The 25,349-nt window shown below is 38.8% G+C and overlaps 2 protein-coding genes across 2 annotated transcripts in view; both read right to left on the reverse strand.

The window, feature by feature from the left end:
• LOC144631402 (uncharacterized) overlaps positions 1-10,735 on the reverse strand; it is a 46,721-nt gene extending 35,986 nt beyond the window's left edge. Inside the window, exons 1-7 of the mRNA XM_078489828.1 lie at positions 10,659-10,735; positions 5,982-6,252; positions 5,335-5,435; positions 4,193-4,285; positions 3,341-3,433; positions 1,825-1,954; positions 791-827 (exon numbers count right to left, since the gene is read on the reverse strand). Coding sequence (XP_078345954.1) covers positions 791-827; positions 1,825-1,954; positions 3,341-3,433; positions 4,193-4,285; positions 5,335-5,435; positions 5,982-6,243 — 716 coding nt within the window. The 5' untranslated portion in view covers positions 6,244-6,252; positions 10,659-10,735. The remainder of the gene's footprint in view (positions 1-790; positions 828-1,824; positions 1,955-3,340; positions 3,434-4,192; positions 4,286-5,334; positions 5,436-5,981; positions 6,253-10,658) is intronic.
• A 2,820-nt stretch (positions 10,736-13,555) lies between these two features.
• Positions 13,556-24,569, reverse strand: LOC144631412 (serine/threonine-protein phosphatase PP1-gamma catalytic subunit-like). Its single transcript, XM_078489843.1, has 10 exons — positions 24,368-24,569; positions 22,302-22,507; positions 21,542-21,649; positions 20,386-20,474; positions 18,565-18,635; positions 18,080-18,157; positions 17,714-17,827; positions 16,343-16,381; positions 15,287-15,391; positions 13,556-13,855 (listed from the first exon to the last, which is right to left on the reverse strand). Exons 1-10 carry the CDS (start codon positions 24,452-24,454, stop codon positions 13,763-13,765), a joined length of 990 nt encoding a protein of 329 aa, XP_078345969.1. The 5' UTR covers positions 24,455-24,569; the 3' UTR covers positions 13,556-13,762.
• Between the last annotated feature and the right edge of the window lie 780 nt (positions 24,570-25,349).

Raw genomic sequence — 25,349 nt, forward strand, 5'->3', positions numbered from 1 at the left:
ACTAAGGCTTACCACTTTCATTTTAAAAGATAAAAAGTAGAGGTCACCACCCGTTTTTAAAGTTGAGTTGTTTTCAAGCTCTATGGAATTGCTTTTGGGGACTGATACACTTTTTCCTATCCCCTCTCAAGTGAGTTAAATATATATGTGCATTTCCACGCGTGCACTACGCCATTGTAGTAAGCAGTTTGCGGTTAAACTGTTAGCGATAAGTGATTAGTTTTTAACTGTTCCCTTTTAGCGGTTAGTGGTTACTAATACGTTGCTCTTCCAGCGTTTCTCTAGTTGAATATATGCTCATTAACTAGATTTGGTCGCAAAAGACAATTTTCCTTGCATTGCAGCCGCGTGCTTGCTCGCGTATTAAAATTCGTCATTTTGAACGTGCTAATTCTCCCAGCCCGCGCGCCCAGTGCGATCGAGGCGTTGCGTGATGCGCAGAACATGTGCGCTGTAACAAAAGCAGGCACCGTCCTTAAAGAGGGTAATTTATACACCAAAATTATTCAATAAAAAATATAGGTCACCATGCTTGTTTACAAGAAGACAACGATTAATCTCCTTCGCGAGGAAATCCGTATAGAAAAAGCCGCCATTTAAATCCTGCAAAGCAAGGATGCGCAATGCAATACTGAGAAATCACCTTAAAACCATCATAAAAATTGAAATGCCTTGTGAGTATTTCGTGAATCAATGACGGATATCGGTATGTTAGTGTATTGTTTATAGTTGTCACTGATAAGATAAGATCCTGGGGATAAGATCCAAACATTGGCATGTAATGACTTACTCGTATGCATCATAGAGCTCCTGGCATGACTTCGCAGCTGAAAGAATTTCAATATGGAATTATGTTAGACAGAAATTTAGCAAAGAACATACTTTATATATTTTATTATAACCCACCGATTGTTTTTTGCGCGCACTCATTAATTGGACAAAACACATCACGTTGCACAAAATCGGATGACGGGTATCAGACATTATAACCCACCGATTAATTTTCGCGCGCGCTCTTTGGCAACGTTGTGTAATGGGGGGTTTTTTTTTTTTTTTTATCCCAATATACCCCGTCTGATTTGATACCCGTCGCGCGATTTTTTGGACAAGATAAAACAAACGAACAAAGTCACCTTTTTCAGGTCTAACTTTTTTATCAAATCACAGTGTTTTAAAATAACATTACGTAGCCAAACAACTTGCTTTATTTCAGCCGCAGTTACGCCGTGATTTGTAGGTTTTTCCCATTTACTGGCGATAAAGCGCGTTGTGGAAATTAATCGGAAGGTATAAAATAAATAAACCCCTTTCACAGTTTCCCTCAAAGCTTCGCTCCTCGGCAAACTGTTCATTTTTTGGAAAGTCGTTCAGCCTCGGGCATTATCCTACAATATACCAGCCACCTGAAAAAGTTTATTTACTAATTTTCCTGCGAAATCGACAGGAATATCGCCTGATACTTAGCCGACGAGGTCGTAGGCCGAATTGGCTAAAATCAGACGATATTCCGCAAGATTGAGCAGGATAATTGTTTTATTATTCAACAAATTGGCAACGTAACGCATTTTACAGCTAGAAAAACTGTGGTTTTGCAGCGCTTTGCAAGACGTTGGACGAATCTTCGCAACCTACGTTTATCGCAGGATATCTATTGTTATGTACATATGACGGATAACAATGACAGTCTAACCATCTATGGGCATCGTGCGAATCTGTTAAATAGTAATGACAGAAAAGTTCGTTCTTCTTGCTGCTACGTGTCGGAGAAAGGTAAAGAATCAGTTGATCCTGGAGACTTGAGATTTTAGACGACTCGTTACTTACCTTTCTCACAATATTTTCCATAGAAACCTGGAGCACACACGCATGTGAAATTGCCCTCCATGTCCGCTGGATAAGAGATGCTCCCGTTCTTGCAGGGCCCGTTCTCGTAGGGGCCTTGACAACCAGGAAACTGAGAAGAGACAAAAACAATTATTGTATATAGCCTAGTCTATACAATGCTGATGCTAAAAAAATTGGGTTTTGACGTCAGAATCCGCCCGTACATACTCTGACGGAGGGGGGGGGGGGATGGAATCGCATGGCAACAATTATTGCGCAGTGTTTGCTGTGTGAGTTGAACGAAACACGAGGAACTTTCTTCCGAAACAAATATATTGTAAGTGGTCTGATCTTTATTATTTATTGTTTATGTGACGAACGAAAAAGATCTACGGGAAGATCAGAAATGATTGCATTGCTGAAAGTATTGTTCCTTGTGCAAGTTAACTGCAAGTGAAATAAAGTGATTTTTTTACCACCGATTTTTTACTTGTTTACGGGTCCGCTGTCAACATCAAAAACACAAAATGATTGTGTTCAAAAGAAGCGAAGCTCGGAATCAATCAAGTTCGCTAGTGTGTGAATAGACTGCGAGCAGTCGGTTTTTGTTCCTGAAATGCTTCGCGCGACTCGCTTATATTATATTTAAATCTCGAATCACAAGACCTCTGAGTTTTTATCCTTTACTGGCTATTAGACGTCCTATATATCTTATTGAAGGTTTTCAGCTCAATAGCATCCACCGTCTTTAAGATATGACATTTTGAATTTCGGAGATTTGCGACGCATGAAATCAGAATGGCCGCCTTAAGGCTGTGACGTTTGCTTAAAAATGCCTCATCCTGTGATTTTTAGCCATCTAAACAATTGAGGTTTTACAAGAAGTGTTTAAGTGAATGTTTACGTATTCACGAAGGTGAACTGACCGCTTTTTCTAGCAGAAGTGAATGCTAGATGTTTCATGGATTTCCGGCGGCCATCTTGGTGCCCTTTTACACGGACTCCAACATGGCGTTTCCATACTGTGCTCTCTAAATCTATGTAGAACATTTCAACGGATAACTCGGGTACTTAATACCGTACAAACCTGAAACTTATTTGGACACGTAGACTATGAAGTAATTTTTTACAACTTGCAAAATTCTTGATTTTTTTTTTTACTCAATAGCTTTGGATTAATTTTTATTTCAGCGCGTGACAATATCGTTTCTTGCGTGACAGTGAAAACCAGCAATGCTCTAAAACTATGCATAGCAAAACTCTTTATCAAAAATATAAGAAACCAAATGAAATTGGACGATTTTAACTCAGAAGACATGTGCCCAATTTGCACTGTAATGTGAAGACACACCTGGCGAAAATCGTGCAAAAAGGCCTATTGGAAATGGCAGTTATCTGGACAGATGACTAAATTGCTCTCGGTGGGTTGTAAAACGTAGCTTTATGATAAATCATCACTTTTAATGCAAATTAAATACTGTATTTCAAAGAAACAGCGCTCGTGAAATCTTTTTACCTTTCTCAGAGTATCGTTAAGTTCCGCGAGGTCCTCGTTCGTTTCCGCCAAGTGGGACGTCAACTTATTGAAAGCAGAATCAAGGTTCTCCATCTGAAATAAAGTGAAGGCACCTGGTAACCTTGGACATACATGCAAACGAAATAGAACCCTCTTTTCATGGTGGAGGGGATAAATGATTTTATTGTGTATTTTATCAGTGGTCAGCCAGTCAGTCAGTCAGTCGGTCGGTCGGTCAGACAGTCACAGTCAGTCAGTCGGGTCAGTCAGTCAGTCAGTCAGTCAGTCAGTCAGTCGGTCAGTCAGACAGTCACAGTCAGTCAGTCAGTCAGTCGGTCAGTCGGTCAGTCGGTCAGTCGGTCAGTCAGACAGTCACAGTCAGTCAGTCAGTCAGTCGGTCAGTCGGTCAGTCGGTCAGTCGGTCAGTCGGTCAGTCACAGTCAGTCAGTCAGTCAGTCAGTCAGTCGGTCAGTCGGTCAGTCGGTCAGTCAGACAGTCAGTCAGTCAGTCAGTCAGTCAGTCAGTCGGTCAGTCGGTCAGTCGGTCAGTCTGTCAGTCGGTCAGTCGGTCAGTCAGACAGTCGGTCAGTCGGTCAGTCGGTCAGTCAGTCATCGGTCAGTCGTCAGTCAGTCGGTCAGTCGGTCAGTCGGTCAGTCAGTCGGTCAGCAGTCAGTCAGTCAGTCAGTCAGTTATCAGTCAGTCAGTCAGTCAGTCGGTCAGTCGGTCAGTCGGTCAGTCGGTCAGTCGGTCAGTCAGTCAGTCAGTCATAGTAATAGTAGTAAAGATGTTTTCTCCCCCAATATCCCTATATATATTTGAATATATAGCTGGCGATGATGAAGGCTTTTTTACCTTTCCTAGAGTATTGTCAAGTTCCGCGAGGTTCTCGTTCGTTTTTGTCAAGTGGGACGTCAACTCAGTGAAAGTAGAATCAATGTTCTTCATCTGAAATAAGCACTTCAATGTCAGCATCACATGTGAAAGATATTGTATGTTTTTGTATTTAAGTTACGATTTTTCTCAGTAAGAGGAAAACCTTGTAAATAACTCTAGTTTATATCAAACATTAATGGTAATGAAAAAGAAACTAAGTGTTTTAGCAAATTCTGTTGCAATAAAACTGCATCAGAAAATGATTAGAAGTCTTACTTTTTCAGTTAAGCATATTTTATGATTTTAACTAAAGACCAAATGAGAGGAAAAAGCAACTTTTGTAAATAAAAAATTAGACTATGTCACGGATTTTACCAGATTTTTGAACAGCCAAAATTTATATTTGTGTCGCCGGAAACCTAAAAATAATAGTCCATTTTGTCAAGTTGTTTCTGCGCGTCATTAAAAAATCAAGATTTATAGCCGTAGTTTGATTTCTATCCGCAAATTAAGGTTATATCTTCCTTTAGATGTTCAAAGATAATTTTTTATGGGTTTAGTTACCTACCACTAATTTCAGTTTAATTACAGTTTAAACCAACAATCTGCGAAATCCCCGTGTCATAGCTCCTTTAATACTAATCATGTTAGATATTTACAATTGCTTCATTTTCACCGAAAGTAAGGACGATCCCAGATAACTTACAAATTACAAAGAAAAACAAAACTTTACTCAAGTTATACTAAAGTGAGTTAGTAGTATTCTATTTAACAATTAGACTACGAGCCCGAGTTTTCTATGAGTAAATATTCGCGAGGGGCAGCGGAGTTGTTTATCTCTCTTATAAAAAGAGGGGGATTTGTATTTTTTTTTTTATAAAAAAAAAAAATATTTTATTAAAAAAAAAAAAATATTTTTTAATATAAAAAAAAAAAAAAAAAAAAATATATAAATAAAAAATCCCCGGCCGGGCCTTTTCTATTAGCGAAAAAAAAAAAAAAGAGGAAAAAAAAAAATTATTTTAAAAAAAAAAAATTGTGTTTATATAAGATGATTGTTAGTTATCTATAGCTACCCCTAACTAACAGTTATCGTTTTTATTTACAATGCATGTCCTTACCAAGGCCTGGTGAAAACTTGTCATATTCTCTCCAAGGGCTTTTATCTCGGCTGAATCCATTGCCAGGCTTTTGGCGGAGGTAGAAGACACCTGAGAAGAAGCTAAAAACAGAAAGAACTTCAGCTGTGAAACATGCATGTAATTAGACTGAGTCTATCTTCCTACTGAAAATCTCACTGTAAAAAAATGCCAAAAACAACTGAGGCTTTGTCTGTTAATTATTACAATTAATAATTTCGCTTAAACATGTACCTTTAATTTATTGGCCGGAGGGGGGTTTCTTTGTTAGAGATTTTAGGGTGGTTATTCCGAGAGTACTAGTCTATGACAAACTTTCGGTCACAAAAGATGTATCAAGAAATTTTAGAACTGAATTTAGATGACATTAACATTTTCGCACTTCTGCTCCAACGATTTTTTTGACACTTGATTCAAGAAGTTTACGAATGTTCTTTTAGTAATATATTTTTCCACTGCATGTCTATAAAAAAGGCGAGAGAGGCAAGAACACAACGCAATGACACCAGCCAGAGGTCATTTTCAACAAACTTTAAAATGAAGCGAAACAAAACATTTCTCGTCGCATGTAGAGCCGATATACTTTTTAGGATGTTTCTACTCCAATATCCATCTGTCTGTACACTGACCTTCGTTTGTGGAGCAGTCACATCCGTCGCCAATTTTCCCGAACATCAATAGTGTAAACAGGAGAACCACTAGAGAAATTAAGCACACGATGATGACCAGCGCCAACAGGGTGCGATTTGATCTTTGTGCAGGGTTTGCATGGCCAGTTGACTTTTCTGCATGATCCGTGATTTGCTTCTGCTGCACGGATTCTACCGAGTCTTGTTTTTCATCTTCAAAGGTCTGATTTATAAAGTATCCCCCAGTCTTCACAGAACCCATCTCGCCTGTCTGTTGATTGTTTTGAGAATAAAGCATCGTTACAATAACTAACGTACCATGCCACCCTTGCTCTCATTTTAGCCCGGAGGGGAGGGAGGTACTCCCTATAATGGCCTATACGGGGAGGCTGCGCCCGAAAGGGGTACCTTTTTCAGGCTTCAGGTATATAAAAGGGTAGATTTCTAGGTATGAGCCCCCTCCCAGGGGGGGGGGGGGTTACATGTTCCCATGATCCCTTAACTTTTTTGGATTTTATCCCTTGTTCCCCATTAAAAAAACCCTTTGTTCCCTAAAACTGTTTTAGCTCATGTTCCCTTGATCCCGAAAATTTTTGCTTCGTTCCCTTTATCCCCAAAAATGTTTATCATTGTTCCCCATATTTGTTTGCCTATTTTACCAATGGTGTTTCAAAAAAATTGACAGGCCAAACACGACTCCTATTGGTGAGATAGTATAACTTTGCTCTTCAAAGTTTTGCTCTAACGAATACGTCCTTCAAAGACCTTCCCTTTCTGTATGAAAGTTCTGTTGTCCATTTAAGCGTTTACATGTAAGCGCTCTACCATAACAGGAAAATGGCTATCCCTAACACCAAATCTGTAACACCAAACCAAACCCAGACAGGAGACCAATCATATCCGGCTGTGACAGCCCAACAGAACGAATCTCATAATTTTTGAGTCTAATGCTTGCGTGCGCTTTGCGCATGCGCATTAGACTCTTTGTTATATGAAAAAAGCTGTTAGCAATCCCAAGGGAATGGTTCGGGATCGATAATCGTTCGCTGTAATGTAGAAAACAATGATCAGCTGCAAGAACGGACTCCGTACGGACACGCACGATTAGTTTCAATTAAAAACAGCCAATCAGCGACACGTGTTCCCACGCATAATTAAAAGTTCTTTCTCAAGTCACGATTATTCAACACTTGAACAGGACGTAATAATTTTCCAGTTAAGACATTTGTAAGCTTTTTGTGAAAATAAATCTTCGTTTTCAGTTCAGTTAAGCACTTGTGTTTTCGTCTTGCTTAAAAAGCAAGACGTCTTTGAGAAAAAAATATTTCGACGGCGACTCGCGTTTATTTACACAATGCGACCAAATATTTATTTTGTTTTAAAAAATAGAAAACTTTACCTCGTATTTTGTATTTAATTCATTCGAATTTTGACCAATTTTTTCTTTACAGTGCAAACAAAAACCTTCAAAAATAAAAGATGTACATGGATAAATGTAAATACACCATACACTGAATGTTGCCATACACTGAAATCGAATTTCATGCTTTTACGACTCTCAGAGATCTTAAGTTCTTCTTACAGCTAGAAAAATCATAAAATGGTTACGTTGATATGGAAGTGATGATTCGCGAAATTTGTACATCATGATAAACAGTCTTCGCTCCTGTGTATGGTAGCTCGATAATGATTGCCTAGTTTCCAGCGTTCAAAAGGTCATCATTTATATATTGACGTGAGCATTTACACCCGTTTTTAGAAAAATCTGTCACTAAGTGCTTACAGTACAATGGAGTAACAGTCACTATTTCAAGTGCTTTTATTGCAAAATCTGTTTAAGAGTCATCATAAAAATGGTGAAAAATCTGAATGAAAACGATGTGAAGTTCTTCAACCCTTGTTGTAATGAACATGCTTTTTGTAAATCGTCACGCAATCTTGTCCAAATGTTTAATCGTTTCTGCTTTTACGGACAATACGGAAGAAGTAACATCAACTCCTGTTCATACTTTAAATTTTGTGAAGCATATAACATTTATGACTGTTTCGTTTTCATCCATAATCATCCACGATGCCCCTAGCTTGCTATAAGCATTTTAAATTAAACTCCCGAACACAAACCTCTAACCAATTTTAACCGGCTTACGAAAACCGCGCAATCTGTATCACTATGCCATACGGCATTAGACTCATGTCACCCTTGGTGACCTATTTTTTTTATTACATCCTTCAGCCAATTACTAAAATACAGAAATCATATCAAGGAATCACCATTGTATGTATTGAAAACATACGAAACATTCCACCTATTGCTCATGTGGAAAAGATATATAGATGATGTCTTCTTTGCGGAACATAACAAAGAGGAAATAAACGCGTTCACAGAGCTAGCAAATATCTACCGTCCGACCAAAAATTCGCGGCTGAAATTTCAGATACAAAAATAACTTTCCTGGATACATGCGTATACAAGGGCGAAAGATTTAGGAGCCAGTCAATTCTTGACGTGCGCACACACTTTAAACCGACAGAAACTTTCCAATGCACACATTTTACCTCCTGTCACCCTCCCGGTGGAGTTTCACAAAAGGTGAAGCATTACGCCTTCTGAAAACCAAAACTTTCTTCAAAAGCTACATTACATAATTCAAGCGTAGATCACGTGACAGAGGTTACCCAGAGAACCTCTTAGACAATACTTTCTAAGAAGTTAAATTTAGCGAAAGAATGTCGGCCCTACAGAATAAACAAAAAATGGGCAACAAAATTTTGTCGTTTGTAACAGAGTACCGCCCTTCAGTGCCTAATCTTAAAAACATCCTTATGAGCGAATGGCAATAAATACAAAATCAGCCTTTACTTAGAGAGATCGTAAAAACCCTCCCCTACTTTCATACAGAAACGGGAGGTCTTTGAAGGACGTACTCTTTGGAGCAAAGTTATACTATCTTGACCAATAGGAGTCGTGATAGGCCTGTCAATTTTTTTAAACATCATTACAAACATTCTCAAGATGCCTTGTGCAGCTCGCAATATTAATTATATATTTTAGAGGCTCAGAAAGTTAAAAATATATATATATATTGAAAGAAGATTGGTGTTCCCTTGTTCCCAACAATCTACCCAAGAGTTCCTTTGTTCCCTGAAAATAATTTAATAATATCCCTTGTTCCCTGAAAATAAATGCTCTAGTTCCCTTGTTCCCTAAAACCCCTGGGAGGGGCTCAGGTATACGAAAGGGTATGGAGATCTGTCACTTAGGTTTTTGAAAGGGCCTTCAATTAAAATATTTCGAACAGATGCAATTTATGGCTGTGTTATTTCAATTTATTAAGCGCTTCTTGAAAATGACAAGAAAACGTCATGTTTTAAGTCTATACCATGACTTTTAGGTATATGAAAGGGGTACTTTTTTCCATTAAAAGGTATACGAAAGGGGTACAATTTCTGGCAAAATAGTATATAAAAGGGTAAGGGGTAAGAGCTCGGGGCGGAGCCTCCCCGTACAAAACTTTTTTGGGTACCCCCCGCCGGGCATTTTAACGTTTGCATATACCGGGTATAACATGACATAAATTAATTTCTGTAACATTTCAGCTCAGTTAATTCAGTTGGAGTGTTTCAAATTTTTAAAAAAAATTATTTGCAAAACGGAAGCACTCGGCTGAAATAAAACTCTTTCAAGTTATTTGTGACACTCCTGTTGATAATAATCAGGACAAAAAAATCGTGCTTGCAGGCTCAATAGTTTTAAATTAAGAATTTGACGTCATGTCACGTGTAAACGATCTATACTCTGGGCCCAGTTGTTCAAAGGGTGGATAAAATATAACGCCATCCATCGGATAAATCACTATTGACACTATTCAGTGGATAAGTGCTGACAAAACAAACCTCGCTATCCACTTGACAGTGATTTACTGGGCGGATAGCGTTATCCAACCTTTAAACAACCGGGGCCTGTCATACAAGGTTCTTTGCGTTTTCAATATCGACTAGAGAAAAACAGGTTCTTTTCTAAAATTAAAACATAAAGCTTTTCATTACACTTTTGTTCCTTCTACTTATTTGAACGTGAGATTGATATGTATATATACACACTAAGGTTTAGATTATCAATATGATAAGCTGCATTTACCTAAGATCGTTTATCGTGCGAAATTTTGCCTGCTTCAGATTGCTTTAGCTCCACAAATCAGATTTACATGAAAAGAAGCTCGTTTTGAAATAAATTGTCCTTTTCTTTTCAACATTAACGTGAAACCCGTAAAAGCTTTATCAAAAGCGCTATTTAGCGGGAAACAGTTTTCAGCTCAAGTCTGCATGAGCGAGAAATTAGAGACATCGATTGACTCTTCCGCAGTACAAATACATTCCAAACTCGAAAACATACGGTTAGTAATTTATTTGCATGGCAAAAATAATAATGGGCTTGTACAGAAAAGGTTTAAAATGGTGCTTATTTTGTTTAAACCTTTTTTCTGAATTTTGGAAGAATGATACTCCATTTAAGTTCAAGATAAGTAGTGAAGATATAGACAAACGGATGTTATATATCATTCAAGATAGCAGAGTGCCATTGACATAGCCCAAAGTAAGGAGAAAACAGTTTCAGTTCGAGGAATTAGAAGTAGCCATTGTTTAAGTAATCTGAGATATACTGGGAATCTACTATACCTTAGTCAGTGAATTTGTGACCAGTAAGTTGATTTCGAGATCGTCTTAGCTTGCTTTAGTTTGTTAGTCGTCACACCCAACGACACACTGAAGGAACTATTAATCAATTCACCAATATGAAAAAGCTGAACATATGGTCTCATTTGTTCAAAGGGCAGATAAACCTATCCGCTGGATAAATCGCTATCCAGTGGATAATGAACAAAACTAATTATAACTGCGCTATCTCGGATTTGATAGTGATTTATCCAGTGGATAGTGTTATCCACCCAAAGGGCCACAAAAATCTGGCCGTATTAATGTGGCTTTTTTTTTCAAATAAGAAAATCCGACTGAGTTAGATTTTATTCTGACCAAAATAAAGTGTCTGTAATAGCGAGGAGGGCTGTATTAACGGGTTGGCCGTTAGGCGGCGGGATCCAGTGAATACGAATGATTTGATGTTTAAAGTTACTATAAAATATTTCACTTTTTGTCTCTACCTTGACATGCGCTTTTACAGGAGCATTGAATGCGGCTGTAAAACGTTCAGGAATGCTACGGAATACGCGATTTGTTGTTAAACCCAGAAATAATGAATGATTGCCATAGAAAAATGAATATTGATCACAGTTATCTGCCGAAAGTAATTAGAGATTCAATATATAATACAGCCCACCTCGTTATTACGGCCACTCTATTTCAGCCCTAACAAAATCTCAGTCAGTGTTCGTGGACCGTTGGGGACCTGATAAACGGAGTTCTAAGGTAAAGAAATAATCCTTCCAGAGTGAATATACAATTGCAGAAATTGCAAAGAAAGAGGCGGAAAAAAATCTGGCTTCAATACCGTTGAAGCCAGAATTTTTTGGCTTCCTTCTTTGCATTTCTAAAAATTGCAAATTCACTCTGCAAGGATCATTTCTTTACTTTTATTACATCTCATCCTCACGGGCAGTTTATATATATAAATATATGAATTCTTCCATATACTTTTCACCTAACGGGGTTCTATTATTATTTTAGACATGCGGACCATGCGAACAAAAGTATTCCGGTTTAAAACTCCCGATAATTTCGTTGTGTTTTTTTAAAAGTATTTTATTATAATTAAGAAACTTTTCAAAGAAGAGCCTATAACTCCTGATTCTTTATTCGCCTTGTTTTTTTTTTGTGAACAGCTGCGGTCTCAGATAAACAGCATTGGAATATTTTTTTTCGCACGAAAAGACCTTCAACACCCGTGAAGCCGACGTTTATTAGCTGTGATCCATTGATCTGTTGAACAATAGTCTGCCGATATCAGAATGCTCATTAGATTGCTCCCATAGCAAAACGTTCTGCAGAACAGCATGATAACACTGAGTTTACCAGAAAGATGGCTACTTCGAATAGGAAGTCTTGTTGGTTGGCCGTCAAGGACCTCGCGTATGAAATAACAACAGTTAAAACAGAAACATTTATTTCTTCGTTGTAATTTTTCTCGTTTTGTGTCTTTATTTTCTTTGTCAACGGATGTCTGTTCGTTTATCTTCAGTAGACTCTTGCCAATGGTTGTATAATACGTAGTAGCGAGTGTCAATCATTGTCAGTGCGTGACACGGGCTTGCCTTTATAGCCCAGGAATCAGTCTTTAGAATAGGTAACACCACGGCTGCCCCCGCTGTTACAACTGGTTGTCATGCTTATTGTCTATTTTGTTTCTTGCCTTTTTCTTGCGTTTTTGGTAATATTTTGTTCGTCACAGTTGTTGTGAGGAAACTTGGGGAACAGGTTTTCCATTTTGCTTTTCCAGTCATCATTTCACCGAAAGGAGTGTTCTGATCATAGATGTTTCCTGCTGGTTTTTAACATTGCCCATGCTGTTGACAATGTTTTTCAATACCAGCTAAGCGTGCTGATTTCTTGTGTATAGTTCGATGTGGGATTGCAAAAAATTGATGCAGCTGTATGGAAAAGGACGTAGGTTCTGAAGTGATTCATTGAGATGCAAACAATTTTCAGCACGGTTGGTGAATAAATTTTCTGCAATCCTACACCTTTGCGACATACTTTAAAAAAGTCTCGTTGAATTCAATCCTGACACTATCGATTTCAATCGATTTACACGTATTCCATTTCAGTCTAACGATTTTCTAATGAGTGGTTCATGTCTAATTTGATATCATTTTGCGCGATTTTATACTGAATCGCTTGCACACTTGACTGATTCATACCCAGTCGCAATAGTCCATTTTACAGTTGCCTGCCAAGTGACCTGGCCTTTGAATGGTAGTGAGGCTGGAGGTGACCTTGCATTGATTCAAACCTCTCTGCTTTATTATGTAAATGCAAACTAGTTTGCATCAAAACAACATGATTAACACAACAAAAGCAGTGAGGTCTCTATCAAAACAAGGTCACCTCCAGCCTCACTTCCATTCAAAGGCCAGGTCACTGAGCAGACAACTGTAAAATGGTCTATTTCTACTGCTGGGAAAACATAGACCATCTAACCCGCGAGGGCTTGGGAGAGAGAACAAATAGGCGGCGCGAGGGTCGCTCTGAGATGGAAAACACTTGAAAGGGCAATAGGCCTTATGCATGATAACGTCTATGCTCAAAACTCACCACTAATTATCATCATCATCATCATCATCATGACCAAGAGAGGATACCCATTATCCTCTCTTGTCATGACTTAGTCTCGTTTACATGAATTATTCTCAACCCTCTGCCACCATGCAATTTTCACGAGAGTATCCTTTTCATCTTTGCTGCTTTGGGAATTAATTCATGATAACTGAATTCACATGTTTGCACTTCGAAAGCGAGGTTTGGTGTTGAAACTAACCATTCTGACGTAAACATGCATAAAATAAGGGCTATTAGTATGCAAGCAATATGCTTAGTTATTATTATCACAAAGAGAAAACGCCTTCGTACCAAAAGCCAATACTTTCTTCATTCTATAAATATAAGGTACAATGTTTTTATAACGGTAATTGTGGAGTGTAAGACTTCATTAAATAAAATTAAAAAAGAACTTAAATAATAAAGGCAAGCTGTTTCCATAAAAAATGTTTCTTCCGTAAATAGGCTTGCAACGAACTTTAAAAGTCATGTAAATGTCCAAATAAGGAGAACTACTGGACTTGAATCTGATTGGACGAACGACCAAAGCGCCCAGACTTCTTCTCGGTTGGTGTGTCTTTGATGTTAATTGTTAAACTGTCGGGCTGAAAGAGATTAAAATGTATCATTATCAACAAACTAAATGACAAGGTTACTCTTGGTTTTCGGGTCGGTAGCAGCTCTCATGTCTCACATGAATGCCTCGTTACCCTTCGAAAAAACAATGCAGTAAACTCTCTCTAAGACGGACACCTTCGGGACAGGCCACAGCTGTCCGTCTTAGAGAGGTGTCCGCTCTGTAGAGAGTTGAAGTAACACGACACCAGTAATTCTGAGATAATAAAGCTAAACCTTTGCACAATGCAACAAACCTTTGCTAACTGCAACAAGACTAAAATAATGAACTGAGAAACGTATCTGCTTGTTAAAGCAAAAATTGAGAGCTCATACGCAAACTGTAAAACTGTAAGTAGAAAACGACCTCTTTAGTGCCCTTACACGTAAGCAGAAAAGTATTGTTTTTAGTAAGCTTGGTATACACGTATCCTTAGGTCGCTGACTAACTTTTGCTTTAGGTCAATATGAAGTTTGGAAGTATTTTCACTAATAAAACATGATAAAAACACTTCTCAAGTGTCCAGTTAATGATTTCAAAGTGTCCGTTGTCTGTCTTAGAGAGGTGTCCGTCTTATGGGGAGTTTGGTTACTGTAAAATGACTGTAAAACGGCAGGGACCGTCACCAGGGGTCCATCTTATGGAGGTGTCCGTCTAACAAGTGGCAATTATAAAATGTTCAATGCGCAAAAGATAAAAACGGAATAAAAAAGCTAAAAACTAAATTACAATTAAGAGTAAACTTACAATGATTTTAAAAAGGTAAAGGTACAATTATTAAAAGTAAAATATAATTTAAAAACAACTATGATAAAAATGCACGACAAAAAAGGTGTGCGTTAAGAGAGAGTTGACATTAGAACAGACAACTGACAGAAACAATGCCCCTAGCCCCAAACAACAGCAACTGCTACACTAGAGGACAACCAGAATTATAATTTTCAGTTACGTGCCACCTTTTCTAAATACAGTTGTCTATCTAACTATCTATAAGCTTACGAGAGGTGCTACACTACTGAAGTTTTCTCTGGTTAATTGCAAAGTCGTCGTCAGGTTCTGTCTGGGAAGCGGACAAAACTTCTAGTCCAGTGCACCAGGAAGTGGCGAAAATAAGAACGCAAAAAATCGTTTTCTCGTGACATGATCAAAATTTTAAATATAAAACTACTGCCCTGCAAGCCTTTTCTTTTAAGCATAATTATTCACATCAGTGCCACTAATTACTGGGAAGATTTTTGTTTCAGCGGTGTGCCTGGTTTTGGAGATAAACCCGAGATAAAGCACTTTAAAATTTGAGACAGCATTTTTTAATACCCAACGTGATTTGAAATGTCACAGAGACCAATATTGTTTACCCTTACGCCTTCTAAAGTACTCCGTAGTGAAAACTCCTACCACTGGTAATAAAAGCAGTTGTTACCTTGAGTATACTTAGTGAACACATCAAGTTCTTGCTAACAATAAGGACGCCACCAGCATTGTCAAACTCGCCACAGTAGTTTGGAGCACTGAACAGGGTCACGAGCTGGAAATGAAATGAGTATGAAATATGGCTACTACACAAGTGACTCGATTAAATGATATGATATGATATGATATGATATGATATGATATGATATGATATGATATGATATGATATGATATAATAATAATAATAATAATAATAATAATAATAATAATAATAATAATAATAATAATAATTTATTTATATTGAATTATCAATTTAAAAATTTTAATTGCGCATTAAAATATAGTTAAAAAAAAAAAAAAATTTAAATAAAAAAAAAAAAAAAAAAAAAAATATATATAAAAAAAAAAAAAAAAAAAAAAAAAAATAAATTTTGGAATCCCCCCACATGTAATTATTGGCCTTGAGAGAAACAGTTTCCCTCAATTCAAATCTCAATGTTTGAGGGAAACATTAATGAAATTCTCGGGAAACACAATTAACCGGTTTCCCGAGAGAACAGTCATTAAGTGATTCGTTAAGGCTAGTTCTCATATGATCGCTCCGATCGTCTCTGTCGCTTCTGTCGTTTGCAAAGTCTGAGGTGATTGGAGCAAGCAAACTTTTTGAAGCGACAGAGACGATCGGGACGATCATATGAGAACCAGGCTTTATATACCACAACGAAGTGTTTACAAGAACGGCGGTCGTCGGACAACATTCGCGGGTAACATTGCAATGTTACTCTCTGACGTCATAGATATTCTGCAATGTTGTCTGCTCAGAGACTTTGGCGGGAAACAGTTTTTATTGATAGATGTCATGTGACCTGGAAGTAGCCAATGAGAGCACGCACTGTTGGGTAGAAATCCATCTATATAACCATTATATAACCATTATGAAACCCATTTCCGAATCTTGATCAATGTTTAATCAAAAAAGAAATGAATTCCGTTACAAGAAAGACTGATCATAATAAGGCCGAAACTGTGCGACCATACTACGTAATAGGCGTTCAAGTTAAGATACCTTTCTTTTCTCGAAGAACCTGTAACCATCTTCGACAACCTGTAAAAGAAAATGCGTCAGTCTATATATTGGAGTGTCGTTATAAGGTGGAAGTCAAACACACATATAAATGTAAAATTGTCTTCACAGCTAAGTAAGGAAAAAACGCGCTATCTGTAACCTCAATTTGAATTCCAGTCAGTTGTATAACCTTAATTTTAATTAGCTATTTTTCACTCTAAAGGCTGGTTCTCATATGATCGCCCCAATCGTCTCTGTCGCTTCTGTCGTTTGCAAATTCTGAGGCGATCGAAGCGATTGGAAGTGATCAGAGGGTTCTCATATGATCGCCCCGATCGTCTGGTATATGCAAAATAGGGTTAATCAAACAAGATAATAATTCATGATCTTTTCTTTGTTCCCTCATATGAATATTCGATTTTATTCGGATCGACGCACGTGTCTCTTTTCAAAACTCCGATATCACTTATGGCAGCCTTTGATGCAATGGCAAACCTCGTGGCCTCCTATCTTGTCGTTATTGCCGTTTTACGGCGAAGAAGCAAAAGGGAGGCCAAACGGAAACGTAGTTCTGGGTAATACTGATGCACCATGGGACAGGTTGGATCGCTTCGATCGTCTCCCTCTGTGGCAGTAGTTCTCATATAATCGTTCGCGATCGCCGCGGTCTGCGACCGATCGCCCGGATAGAACACGGGCGATCGAAGCGATCGCAATCGCCCCGATCGTCGCAGACGTCTCTTTAATGTTCTCATATGATCGCCCCGATCGCAAGTAAACTTTTTGAAGCGACGGAGGCGACAGAGACGATCGGGGCGATCACATGAGAACCAGCCTTAAGCATTTATGTATTTTGAAGATTTTTATATATTAATGTAGTTTTTTAACGGAGAAGAGCCACCTAGTGTGTTGTTAAATAAACTAAAATAACGGCGCGTGGTGCAAAAACGGAATCCACCAGGAAATCGAGTAATATTAAATTTAGTTGGACAAAAATCCTATTGCGTTATTTTCTACCCTTTTTAATGTAAGTAATTATCTGTGATAACGCGGCGCCAATAACAATTTCTTATCAAGGCCTGAGAATTAAATGAATTATAAGTTCACTGGAACCATTTAAGATAAAATCTCACGCTATTTTGTAACATCGTCTTTTATGCGATTTAGCGGAATTCGGTGGAACTTTTAAATTTGTTTTCGTTGTTTGGTGTTGTTAGAAATAATGACTTTTGATAAGATATTTGAAAAAGTCACACAGAAGTTTGCAATAAGATGTAAACAATTTTGGTACATAATTTTGTCCAGCTAATACTCGACGTCCTGGCGGTTTCCGTCTTAAAATACGTGAAACCGTTGTATTTTCACTTTCACCTGATGAGCACGTGCTACCAAGCTCAAGTCATGCTTCTTGAGAAATGCACGAACAACGTCACCACCAAATGTCCAGGATACACCGCGGTCATTGTCTCCCCAGCCTGTTATATCCTGAAAATAAACAGCATGATGTTCAAACTTCTGGGCACTAAATTAGATCCGCGTTAAATTGTCCTAGACTAAATAAATGATAGCTAATGTAGATCAATGGAACTAGAAATTACAGTCAACTCTTTCTAAGACGGACGCCGTTTAGTTACAGTAAAATGACTGAAAAACGGCAGGGACGGGACCCCAACACCAGGTGTTACAGAGATGTCCGTTAAGAGAGAGTTGACTGTACTTTAAAAATAAATTGCATACCTCATCAGGATCAGACCAAAGCAGATCACACACAAGACCTTTGTCTGGTACATCCATGGGCCGCTCCAGCGAGCGCAACTAAACAATGACAATATCAACACAATGAGCTTGTTCACTACAGTGGGGCGGGGGGGGGGGGGGGGAGGGGGAGGGGCAGCATTAAGGGTCCATTAAGACCTCAGGGGCCCGAGGCCGCTTGTTTGGTTGGAATCCCGTCCTCTATAATTTATTGAGCTCACTCCTCGTGGCACTGAAAAGTTGAAGTAAGATCCAACGCCTTTCAACATAGCCTGGTCTCAACCTTGTCTTCAACATCAGCTGGTAACACATTCCAATCTGCTACTGCTAAAATGTTCATCTTACGGCCTGTGCCTCATTGACTATTCGCTCATAGAAATCTCAGGTTCGTACTCCAGTTGTTAAAAAGAAAACAAAGAGTTACAGACAGCAAAAATTACTGTGATTAAAGCAATGCAAACACTGACCTGATCGAGGTCATGTAAATCTGGCGACAGGCCTCCATGACAGCAAAAGATGGTTTTCTCAACTACAGCAGCTGAAAAAAAGAAACAGGAGTTGAAATATTTCCATAAGCCCTAAAATCAACTTTATGCACAAGTTGAAAGATTTTGATAAATATACAGTAGATTAATTCTGAAATTAGTTTGTGGGATCTTCTCTTTCAACAAACTTTGGGATTGGTGTTAAGTACTTCAGTTTAGCTAAGCAAATTATTTAGTCCAAATGAACTAATTTTATTGCTGTACATGTAGAATAAAGTTATCAGTAGATACAATACAATACAATACTTTAATTTGACACTCCCCTTACGGGGCTTTTCAGTGACAATAAATTACAATAGAAATAACAATTTTAAAATTATAAAAATTACAATGATAAACATTACAATGATAAAAAATTACAATGATAAAAATTTGGATAAAATGAATTACTCCTAATTAATCTATGTTAAAAACTACGCCAATAATTTTGATTTTAAATGAAATTTAAAAGATGAAATAGTTTTAAGAGTTTCTAAGTTCGATGCGAGGTTATTCCAAATGTTCACTGTTCAATGTAGATTTCATTTCATTACAAGTGTGAGGGGCACAGAGGCCTCATGGTTAGTGGATAACTGTGTTCTGTTCCTGGTCAAAGATCTCTACCCTCTCTCTCTCTTTTTTTTCATACAGACTGGGAAATGAGGAAAGGTGAAAAGTATTAGCACGCAGAGCCTGGTGAGAATGGCAACAAAACCTTTTTACCCTTACCCTTAAAGTTCCTGTCACGACCTGGATGACCACTAGTGGTAACTTGCCAGTAGCTTCTTTTTAATTCTAATAAGTATTTATCAAAACATTTCCCACCAGGTAAACCCTATGTTGATACGTAGACACTAAGAGTATTTCTTCTCCCCCCTAGACCGGATCAGATGCAAGTTCATTGCAGGCATACCAATGGCATTAAATTCCCCAGTACCCATTTTTACACCTGGGTGGAGATAGGTGCTGAGAGAGTAAAGTGTGCCTTGTCCAAGAAGAACACAATACAGTTAAGTTCAGTGTGCAAATCATTAGGCCACTATAAAGGTAAAAAGATTAAGTCTGCATACAAGCTTAGTGGCTCATCAGGCCGGCACTTATCTCAGTTTCTGTAGCATGAAGCGACTGGGAGTATTTCTAGGCCTCCCCCTGGATGCAACCCTCCAAGTTTATTTTTTCCTTAGTGGCCATTTGGCCACTTACTGCTCAGGTTTGGTCGCCAGTGAAAAATTTTAGTCGCTAAATTAAGCTCAATCCTTTCTCAATCCTTCTTCTCAATTTTAGTCGCCAGGCTGGCGACTTTGGTTCCAATTTAGTCGCCAGCTCCAAAATTTTAGTCGCCATGGCGACTAAAATGGTCTTAACTTGGAGGGTTGGGATGGGATGCTAGTCCATTGCAGGATTATTCCTAGCCTTAAATTCACCACCTATTTTTACACTTGGGTAAAAGGAGGCACTGTGAGAGTAAAGTGTCTTGCCCAAGAACACAATGAAGTGCCCTGGCCAGGGCTCGAACCCGGACAGCTCGATCCGAAGTCCAGTGCACTAACCATCAGGCAACTGTGCCTCTCAAAGTCAAGACACCGTGCCTGCCACAAATTATGGTGGCCTTAAGTAAGTTTTAGCTTCATCTCCATTGCTCTTTGTAAGCAACAGTGGACTAGCTGGGGTTTAATGTCAAAGACCTTTTAAACAACGTTTGGCCAAAAACATGGAGATTTTACATAACCAAAGGATAGATTATTTAAAAAGGACATAATATACCGATTGGGAGACAGTTGAAGCAATCAGTGAATGTTTTCCATAGTTTGATGTTGTACCTTCTTTTACATTCATCATAGAAACCATAGATTCTGCAAGAAGAAAATTACTTCTCAATTACATTACCCTGAAACTAGTTTTTACAGCCTGATTTATTGTACCCTTATGCTGGGCAATAAAATTGCTGACTTAACATTTTTAATGCCTAAATTAATCTTTTTTTATTATTTTTTGCAGAAGGGTCTACTATTACAGACCTCCCTAGGAGTTTTGTTGGTAGCTCTTGTTAAATCCCCAGGGTTGGAATTAGCGCGCCCGCTCGCCCAGGCGAGTGTGAATGTCGGGCGAGTACCACGAACCTCGCCCGGGCGAGTACGATCATATCCAGAAAATATAAAATGCGTAACTTACCCCACAAAAATCTACACTGCCGCCGAAGCCACCATCCCCAACAAAGCAATGCTGTGTGATGGGCCCCCGGACCGCCCCGCCCCCGCGGACGAAGGATGGATGTAGAGACGGACAAGAAAAGGGAGCGCGCACGACCACCCCGCACGTGAGTGGGGGAGGGGAGGAGACGGGACTGACCTGGGCGAGTGCAAAAAGGTCACCGCCCAGAGGCGAGGCCCGATTTTAGTTTCCAACCCTGAATCCCCTTTTTAAATGCTGGCTACATGTATAAACAGTTCTAAAGGCCTAACCACTAAATTATAAAGATAAAACCTGGATATTGTGGTTGGAGAACATATCCATACTCGTACAAAGGAAGGTTATTGGAAACCCACCGGGACAGAAGTTTCAAAAGTCAATGTTTAGGAAATTATATCAAAGGTGGACTGAATTTGAGGTCTTAAAACGCCTACGCACAGAAGGTATTGGAAATTTCAAGGAAAGTGTGGAGGTCTTAAAAGCCAGGAATTTTAAAGGAGAGTATGTAGCTTGACTGGAATGTCCAGAGGTGTGTGTGTGTGTGTGTTTGGGGGGGGGGGGGCTCGACCCAAAAACCTTCCGTGGGAGGGGTATGGATACTTTCTGGAACAACACAGTGGCAGGGAGAGGAGTCAAACCAAAAACATGTCCACAAGAAGGTGATGTCTGTTTGAAAAAAAAAAAATTTCTTACCCCTCTTAGAGAAATAATAATCGGAAGACAAATTCACCTGTTAATAGAAGCTGACTCATGATTTCCTCGCAAAAGGAACATGTTGTTAGGGTACTTGATCTTGTATGCCAATAACAGACAGATAGTTTCTAAGGACTTTTTTCCCCTAAATAATACGACAAATAGGTGTTAGATAATGCTCTGATCCTTTAGCGAGACTAATAACAATGCAACTGAGAAAGTCACGCGAGTTATAGCAAGTATGCATGCTATTGATATCCGATATTATCAATAATCTAACAATAACATCCGCGTTCTCTTGCCGAGAAAAGGGAATTAAATATTTTGAGCCGAAAGTCCCAAAATGGACCAGTGATCTCATTTTACCAGTAATTTTCAGCATAATAATTATTTAACATTTACAGCTCATAAAGTACATTAATTTTATCATATTAGATTCCATTCGATTCTTTAGTATTTATTTTTGATTGGATGCGTACACTGTATTTGCCCTGGGTTACGTTCTTATTACATTTTTGAACTGTGAGAGTGGGCACTTATTTGAGGTGGGTGCTTTTTCGAGGCTGGGTGCTTATTAAATTTTGACCACTTTCAGCAAGTAGGAGAAGTCTCTAAGTAGTACATGTACTTAGTCAATTTCAATACCCTTCAAGATTGAGCACTTTTTGGGGGGATGGGGGGTGGAGGACGCTTATTCGAGGCTCGGCCCTTATTAACCTTCCCTACCTTTGGAGTAGTTATTCAAGGTGGGGGCTTATTCGAATAAATATGGTAACTATATCTAGCCTTTCCATTACCTGTCAACATAGTCTCCCATGAATAAACAAGCGACATCAGGAGGATAGCCTAGTTTGTCAAAATGTCTCAAAAGATCGTCATACTGTCCATGAATATCCCCAAAAATATTCATCGGTGCACTTAACTCCAGCAGCATGCCCTCCTGCATAAACACCTCCCTTGATACTTGGCATAGCAAGCGTATTGTTCCCTCTGGAAGCTGAACCTGCGGTAGATTAATACATGTAATTCAACCAATGATCATTTTGAAACAACAAAAGAAAGACTTAGGCCTGATTTTCACTGGGGACACAAGTGTAAGCTTTAGGCTATGTTTACTAGGGATCAGTTCCAAACGGATCCAAATAGATCCAGTACAAAAATAGGACTTCTGTTTACACGGGACCATCCTTGAACCAACCAGATTAGATCCAAAACTGGACCTGCTGTTTTGCTGGTCCAGTTTTGGATCTATTTAGATCCGTTCCAGACCAGTTTCAAAAACAACCACGTGTTTACATGGTAGCATTTGGAACCGGTCCGGAATTGTTTCAAATTAATAGTTCCATGTAAACAAGAGCCAATCAGGTCCGGATCGGCTCCAAATAGTTCCAGTCTGATCCCATGTAAACATAGCCTAAGATTTTATCATGTAAGTGGAGGGGAATTGGTAAGCAGGAACCTTGGTGAAGTGAAGGGGGGACTCTACAGGAGGCACGAGAAGAGAGGGTGCATGGGAAGTGGGATTCCCAAGATAGCTGGGATAATTAGGGTAAATTCTGCAATAAAGAAACTGCACTGAGAGGCAGGAACCAAAACAGGTACAGGAAGTCGGAGGCTTACTCTCCTCTGCCACCCCCCCCCCCTCCATCCCATTCCCCGATTAAAAATATACTATATTTAGAGAGGTCAAGCCACATCAGCTCTAGATGGTTTTCATGCGGGCGGTTCTCTATCCAGATCGAATTAGAATATGGATATTGGTAACATGTTGGACAACAAGAATTCTGTGAATACAATAAGATAAGACAGTATTTTTCAGCAGTGTGAAACAAAGGCCAGAAATTATTCTGTTAATTTGCAGGCTAATGACAAGGGCTGTCTACTACAAAGTGTCCAATTAATGAGAAGGTATCTCTCCATTTCCCCAATCCATGGTTTTGATTATATTTTTTGGCTGATAGAATAGAAGTCATACAGTTGAATCCCGATAACTCGAACCCTCAGTAACTTGAACTCCCGCTAACTCGAACCTTTTTCGATTCCCCTTCAGATAATTTTCTTACTAATTTTACCCTCGATAACTCGAACTCCCAACATCTCGAACCTTTTTCGATTTCCTTTGAAGGTTCGAGTTATCGGGATTCAACTGTATTTCCATAAAGAATAGAACATGAAAGCGGCCAAAGGGTAATGTGTATAAGGCCAAAGCAGCCTTTTCTTTAGCTGGTGGCTGTCTCAGTTTACTGTTCCTTGTGTAAACAATGGCCCCAAAATTCAATATTACAGCTAGCTAGCAGGACATGATTTTGTAGTTTGATCAGCAGGCTAGCAGAAGATCATAAGATGTTTTGATAGCCAGGCTGAACCACTTTTGTACATGTTGCTACTTTTGTAATCAGAATATCAATATCGCTTGTTTATAAATAAAGAGTGATGCACTCGGGCTAATAACACCTTTCAACATTTCAACAAAAGCAGTTTTGTTAAGTTTTCATTGCACTAGTTCACAGTTTGTGAATAAGAATGCATTTTGACTTAAACGGCTTTTCCTTTTTTACCGTAATTTACGGAAAATACATTTAAAAGCTTTCTACCTTCTTTCAATTCAAATTAGCAAATGTAAATAATAGCCTCAAGCCAAACGAAAGAAAGTTTTCTTCACGGCTGCCGGCTGTAAAACTCTTTAGTACCGCGCCGTTAAACATACTTGAAACTTGTTGAATTAAACTGCAATTGTATCGAATATTATCATCTGAAAAGTTTAGGTTCACTAGCCAAAAGGTCCAATATCACCATACCCGTCCGGTGAATCTTTCTGCAACCTTGAGCAAAGAAAGCTTCACGTATTTGCAAACAAACTTACCTGCTTCGCCGGGGAGTTTTTGTAGTCAAGAAGCTGATTTATAGCACCGTCAACATCAAGTCCAAACCTTTTGCAAAGATCAGTCATTTCAAAACGCTACATTGCTGTAAAACCTACTAGACACAACACATTCCTTTGTAAATAACTACTCCATTTCAGTCTACACGGGTGGTCGCCATGTTTACCGGGCCGTGAAAACTAAGAAGGCTATCTTCGTGACGTCACAATGATTTCAGGAACGGAATGGACTTCCGAATCACTCACGAATCTGTCCGTTCGCCAGGGTAGTTTTTTCGGTAAAGGTGAGATTTTTCTTTATCTGAAAGCCAAATAACAGCTTTCAATAATAGAAGTGCAATGTAGCTCATTTCTTGTGTTTTTTTGGGAAGTGACCCAACAACATTATATAATTTGTAAGGAATACCGCAGAAACATCATGGGAACAAATCGACTATATGGGTTGAACAGTGACATGATAATTTCAGAGGAGGATTTAGGGGGTGAAGACACTCTCAGAAAGCCCCCCTCTGCTGGTACACTCCACCCACCCACCCACCCAACTTTTATGTCAGGAAATTTGAAAATCTCTTGTTCTACCCCTAGGTTTTTGGTTAAATAAACATGTCAAACCATTTACCTCTTAATCATACAGGGTTTGTCAACATTTCAAGAATAACAATATCATTATCATGGAAAAAAACTAACACACTTTCTTAAAATCGATTACTGCACGATTAGCTTTAACATACTGGTTCTTTTTTTCTACCTCACGCTTATAAGAAAAGCATGGAATGATGGGGGAGGGGGTCAAATCCATAAGGAAGCCATGCCAAGCAACAATCAATAGAAAACAAATATCCCCTGCTAAATGCAGCAGCCGCTGAGTCTGCCACAGGAAACACTGAGATTCTTGAGAAACAAAATTAACTATTTCCCTCAGGACCAGTTTTCCCCAGCCCCATTTCTACATACTAACCAGAAG

This window comes from Oculina patagonica, chromosome 12 (assembly GCF_052425735.1).
Source record: "Oculina patagonica isolate OP01 chromosome 12, crgOcupat, whole genome shotgun sequence".
NCBI lineage: Eukaryota > Metazoa > Cnidaria > Anthozoa > Scleractinia > Oculinidae > Oculina > Oculina patagonica.